The following is a 6,390-nucleotide window of genomic DNA, read 5'->3' on the forward strand; positions in this document are numbered from 1 at the left end:
AACCATATCCAACCTCTAATTAAACTTCTTTAAAAATATATATATATATATAATTGCATTCGATTATAGTTGTAGAAAGAGTACACAATATGCTATTGTTCTGCTACTGTGATAATTGTTACTCATTACTAAAGATGCGAATACAAAAAACTGTACATTCTCAAGGACAACATGTGCTGCATGTTGCATAAAGTGTGTAGAAAACGAATGATGAGATTTCTTCATTTCATGGTTAATAATAGAATGGGCATCAAAGTGGGATACAGAGAGAATAGTAGCCTGCATGTATGTACATTGTACGTTGTTACAGAATTTGGGCCATGGTCCCCTCAACAATTGAGTTCTAGATATGCATTTAACAGTGTTATGGGCCCTGTGAATTTCAGAGTTTTTGTTTGGACCTTTGCTCCTCTGTTCGTTGCAAGTCTTTCTAAATCCAACTCCAAACATTCAGGCCATTTGATTTGTTGGGCCGTCAATAAAAATTGGGCCTAGAAACCCAACTGAGGGAAGGGAACTGTTATTTTATATACTTTCCAAGTTTCCCTCCCCTCCTTTTTCTAACTTAATGCATTAATTTGGACCATATAATTTTCATATGATTAAGTATAACTGAGATTAATACCCCGAAAATTATTTTTTTTTTTAAAATCAATATCAAAATATATTCAAATTAATTTGAGAAGAAATTAATTAATAGAGAAATATGAGCACAGAATATTCTGCTAACTTTCCTGTTCATCTGATTATTTTTTTTATGTTTTTACGCTTTCTAAAATAAAAATTTGGTACAGAAGTCAAAATATAAAATAATTACCTAATGGGGTCCAGTTACCGTAATTAAAAATTGACATTTTTTACAGAAATATGTTTCCAATCAGATTATTAAATAGTTTATTTATTATTCACTTCTCCAGTGAGCTCCTCTCCTCCTGGCTGCTCTTATCTGTTTGAATGAAAAAACAGAACTAAAGCTGATTAAAGTGGAATGGCTACAATTTCTTCTTGTTTCTCTGTTGCTCAGTCAAAAATACCCATTCAATCTTCAAAGTTGCCTCCTTTATTCTTACTTTCCAAACCCCATTACACCACTTGTTCTATTTCTTTCTCTTCTCCAACTTTACTTCCTTGTTTGGCTTCACACCATTCCTCCATTTTTAAAAGACTCAATCCCCTTATCTGCAATTGTCTTTCTACTGTCTCCCCAAACAACACCCATTATGAGGTCATCTTTAAAGTTCATTACTTTCCCATTTCTTCAACTAGACCTGCATTTTTTTGTTTGATGATTTTACTATTGCTAAATAGTTGTATAGTTTTTTTTTTTGAATTAGATTATTGTATATGGCTTGCTAAATGTAGTGTAATGCAATTTGTTGATTATTTTTTTTGGGTGCTTGATTGATTATCGAAATTGTACTTAGCGTAGATATTGCTCAAATAATTCTCTGTTTTAAACTTGTGATATAAAAAGTTGGTGAAAGAGGGGATAAGTTATGACATTGTAGAGCTGAGCAGAAGTGAATTTAGGTTGTTTCTTTTGTGTGTGTGCGCGCACGCATATGTGTGTAATTGTGAAGTAAAAATATCGGCGAGGGAGATGTTTGTTTCATACTCTTGAACCAAACCCAACTATGAAACCTTTTCCAAAATGATTCATTTGAAAGATTTTTGCAAAATTATGTTGGCCAGAAGCATTATGTCTTACTAAGTTACTATACCTAAGTGCACAGTATCTCCTTTAAAATCTCAACTTCAGTATATCACGAAAAAAGCAAAAAAAGCAGTATCGTTAACCATTGTCAAGGTTGTATGTATGCTTCATAGTCTCTATTTGCATCATATAATAATGCTATTTTTCATATGTGCAATTCATATATTACCGAAACGGGTATTTTGCTGAAGATTTTAACATGATTCTTTTTTTTCTTTAGTGTTGGTAACCCACTTTCTGCTTCTAATACTTTTCATCTATAAGTTGTGTTACTGCTTTTAACTACGAATGAGATTGTTTCATAATGCAGTTTTCTGATGGTTCCTCTGATGTGGAGTTAAGACTAGAACTCGGGGACAGAGAAATCCAAAGTACTAAAGACATTTTCGTTGATGCAAATGAGAGCTTCTTGACAGTTAGATTGCAATGTTCTGGATTCCCAAAGACTCTGATGGAAACTAGCTTGTATGATAAGATAAAACCTGCTGAAACAATATGGTGTGTCTTCCAGTCTGGTAAAGTTTACTAGTCATCACCAATTACCTCATTTTTTTGCTTACACGAGATACTTTACCAGGTACTTGGATGATACCGAGTTGGTTGTAAACTTGAAAAAGCAAGATCCAGAATTGAAATGGCCTGACATTATGGAATCTTGGGAATCCCTTACTGTAGGAGTTTCACAACTATTGAAAGCAACATCTATCTACTTGGTTGGGGATTCAACTGAAATTAACCAGAAAATTGCTCGAGAGCTAGCGGTTGGTCTGAGGTATGGTCCTTTCTTACAGTATAGGATTATTCTGGCAGAAATATTTACTCACCGGCTTTACACACACTGACAACAGCTCCCAGTCTCCCACCAAATATCTCGTTCCAGTTTTCAGTGGACTTGATTTTTTGAAGTGACAGCATATACTGTACCAAGGTCGCTTTTAGTTTTACAATAAAAAACCAGAAGTGATCATATCTATTGAGAAATTCAAACTTTTTGCCTATAAAATAACTCCAAACTCAATTATAGACGCTCTACTCTTTTTTATTTCTCTTATACTATCGTTTTTAGGTTAGTCATAAGTTATCACCCCTAGAATCTAGATGGAATCTCAGACAAGAATTCTTAGCTTGATGCTTTAGTGAATTCTGGGATAATAAAAGCTAATCTCCACTATCTCCTTTTTGGTCAATTTATGTCAATATCAGTTATACTCCACTGGACACAAAGGCATTGCTGGAAAGTTTTACCAAGCAAGATGTTGATTCATGTAAGAATAAGTTTTTTCATATGAAAAAATTATCATGCTGAGATTACTTTTGATGCACTGGTAAACCTGCAATACTGATTTATCTATAGCATATACTTTAGCCTCCATCGCTCTATATATCCCATAGTTTAAATAAATTGGTCAAGTATACAATCTGAAATGTCGCAAGAGATGTAAGTTTAGTCTCCTAACAACTGTAATTTAACATAATTCAGTGATTAAATTTGTTTTGAACTAATTTATGTACTCCCGTTACTATATCGTCTATTCCTACTAGGCAAAGTTGTCTCTAACATTATCTTTGTGCCATTGCATATCTACTTTGTTATCTTAAAGTTTAAGTCACTTTACTTTCAAGAATAATTTGAAAAAAAAAATATGAAGAGGCCAAAACTTCATATCCCTGGGAATTATGCTTCAATATTAATTGGAGGCTGATTTGGTGCCAAAAATCAGTCAAATAATCAATGTCAGAAACTGATTCTTTGATGATTATGTTAGGACAACCATGTTTTCATTTATGTTTATATTTTATTTTGAAAGCCTGAACCTGAATAATGGACTTGGTTCTTAGGAAAAAAGAGATATCAAACATATATCAATATATTGCTTTTCCACGCACATATCTTCTTGTGCTATGCCTCTCCATTTATTTATCGATAAACGTTAGAAAACCAACAAGAACTCCTCTCCCTGTATTAGATGATGTTATGATATAAATAATTACCTCTTATGTATCGAACCAAACCTTCTTTTATTTGTCAGCTGTGATATATTATAAGATAAAGTTCGATGCACCAAGTTTCTTAGTAAATCAACACTACATACGAAAGCATATGCAAAATTCTTGCTGGGTGGTTTTGTTTAATTGTTATACTTCTGTAACAAAGAGTTGTCCACCCTCATTCTCACAGGCAGTTTTGTTTTAGTGTTATACTTCGCTATTTGGCAAGCGCGCAAACACAATTGTGCAGTACACCTGTCTGTGAACAGGCTATTTGATATTGTTTTAAGTTGACTTGTACTTTCTATAGTACTGTTCACTAACAATTGTAGTCGATTCTAGTGTTGATTGAAGAGGGATCTGATGCTGTAGCAGAAGCCGAGGGTGTCATACTAGAAAGCCTCAGTAGGTATGTGCTTTGCCTCAGTTGTTGCGATTCAGTTAACCTAAGCATATCTGATAATTGGATATTGTGAAAGCCATGTCCGTGCTGTTATTGCAACAATGGGAGGGAAGAATGGTGCTGCCAGAAGATTTGATAAATGGCGGTATCTTTATGGGGGATTTGTTATCTGGTTGTCAAAGACAGAAGCTACAGGTGATTATCCTCGTCAACTACCGCTTTATAGCTAACTTGATTTTAAAGTGATGAAGCCAAATTATACTAGCCAAATTATACTACAAGTACAATGAAAGACAATCTGTGGTAAACATGTTACATAAATTCCCATGAAAACAAACCTGAAATACAAAATTACTAATCTCAAATAAGAAAGACTCTGACAAACTTTGAATTATATTTCAACACACTCCCTTAATTCAAAGTTTCGGACACCCATCAAACTTCTGAAGTAGCATAACTTCTCCTTGGACAAGGATTTTGTTCAGTATATCAGCCAACTGCTCATGTGTGCTACAGTACTCCAATGTGATCTTTTCTTGCGCGACCAAATCACGAATGAAATGGTGGTGAATGTCAATGTGCTTTGTTCAGCTATGGAATGCTGGATTCTTTGAATGGAAATCGCTACAACATTGTCACAAAATATTTCAGTTGCACCTTCTTGCTCTTGATTAATTTCAGCTAGCAATCTTCTTAGCCGCATAGCTTGGCAAGCCGCTGATTTAGCAGCAACATATTCAGCTTCAGTCGATGATAACGCTGTCATAGCCTGCGTTGAGCTCTTTCTTCCTCTGGAGAGGTCAAGGGTTCGACCCCTGGGTGTACGTGAGTTTACTTGAAAAAAAATAATAAAAAAAAATCACGTGACCTCTTTTTTTTTACACACTATGGTGTAAAGCTATCCATTGACCTATCATGCTCATATCATAATGTTATCAAGTGTGCACTGGGTGATGCTGTATACTTTCTGATTCCTGCTAGATAGCTGAATGATTTGCAATAGATATAATGTATTAATGCAGATGAGAGTTCAGCAAAAGAGGAAGTTAGGACGTACATTCAAGAAGGCAGTCAGGCATACTCAAATGCTGATGTGGTAGTCAAGCTCGGGGGTTGGGATGCAGACTATTCCAAAAAGGTAGCACAAGCTTCATTAAGTGCGCTGAAGAGCTTAATTTTATCAGACAAGAAGCTTCCAGGTGACTGCTTTTTATCGGATTCATATCCCAGCATACCACTTGATATAGAAACTTAGAAAGCGTAGCAATTACACCTTGAAGTGCTTGATTTTAAAGAGAAGATAAAAAAGGAAGAAGCTTTCGGTTGACTAATATTTACCAGATTTCTAGCATATGGCTTAGTAATTAAATGGCCCATGTTTGAAGAGGGGTAATTGCACTTAACAAATGCAGTTGGCCTTAGAAGCCCTTAATAATTTGCATAACTAAATTTCATTCTCTGAAAACATAGAGTATGGCAACATAAAGTCATACACAGACGAATCTATAGTAAAATACTGAAGAAGCACTTTTTGTCTTTAGGGCTGCTGATATAACTCGATATCATGTGATCCTACCTTTATCTTTTAGCCATGCTAATAGGATTTATGTTAATGCTGTTCACCAATACACTCTCATGTTGGTGATTAAAGAGTGAATTGCTTTTCTTTCAATATGATCCCCAACTCAATTGCATTGTACACTCTTGTGAAAAAACCATTGACATTCTCTGAGGTTTCCTATTGAAGGTAAAAAAGGATTGTATATTCGGCTGGGCTGTCGGGGCGACTGGCCTAACATCAATCCTCCAGGCTGGGATCCATCTAGTGGAGTTGATCCTCCTGCAATGTGACAGGTTACAAGGAAAATTGCAGTACACTTAATGTAAAGCTTGTGCAACTAATATAATAGTGATTTCGTTATTAGGACTGTCAAGAAGTCAGAACCCATGAAATCAGTCAAATGTATTTCAGAGCAGCATTATTATATATTTATATTATGTAGTAAAATTATCAAAGATTCTTGTGTATATATTTATATTAGTATAACTATATGTGTATGTATTTTTCTGTCGGTCACATGCATTAGAATAGGGGCATTACCTATATAGATTTTACCTTCCTCAGGCCGTACTTGCGGGATATATGGGATATGTTTGATTTGCTTTATCTTATAAAAGGGATTTTCTATGATTGGTGGTTGAATAATAAATGTTAATGGCCCCTAATAAATGTTAATGGCCCCCTGCATTCACATCAATCCCACCATTAAAAAGAGATCATTTT

At 34.8% G+C, this 6,390-nt stretch overlaps 1 protein-coding gene across 1 annotated transcript; it reads left to right on the forward strand.

Moving 5' to 3' along the window:
* Nucleotides 1–910: 910 nt before the first annotated feature.
* Nucleotides 911–6,153, forward strand: LOC141667075 (putative inactive shikimate kinase like 2, chloroplastic). The gene is made up of 8 exons (XM_074473426.1): nt 911–1,225; nt 2,025–2,212; nt 2,292–2,486; nt 2,918–2,979; nt 4,046–4,112; nt 4,183–4,301; nt 5,129–5,305; nt 5,854–6,153. Exons 1-8 carry the CDS (start codon nt 989–991, stop codon nt 5,955–5,957), a joined length of 1,149 nt encoding a protein of 382 aa, XP_074329527.1. The 5' UTR covers nt 911–988; the 3' UTR covers nt 5,958–6,153.
* The last annotated feature ends 237 nt before the right edge of the window (nt 6,154–6,390 follow it).

Source organism: Apium graveolens, chromosome 6 (genome assembly GCF_009905375.1).
Source record: "Apium graveolens cultivar Ventura chromosome 6, ASM990537v1, whole genome shotgun sequence".
In the NCBI taxonomy this organism is placed as follows: Eukaryota; Viridiplantae; Streptophyta; class Magnoliopsida; order Apiales; family Apiaceae; genus Apium; species Apium graveolens.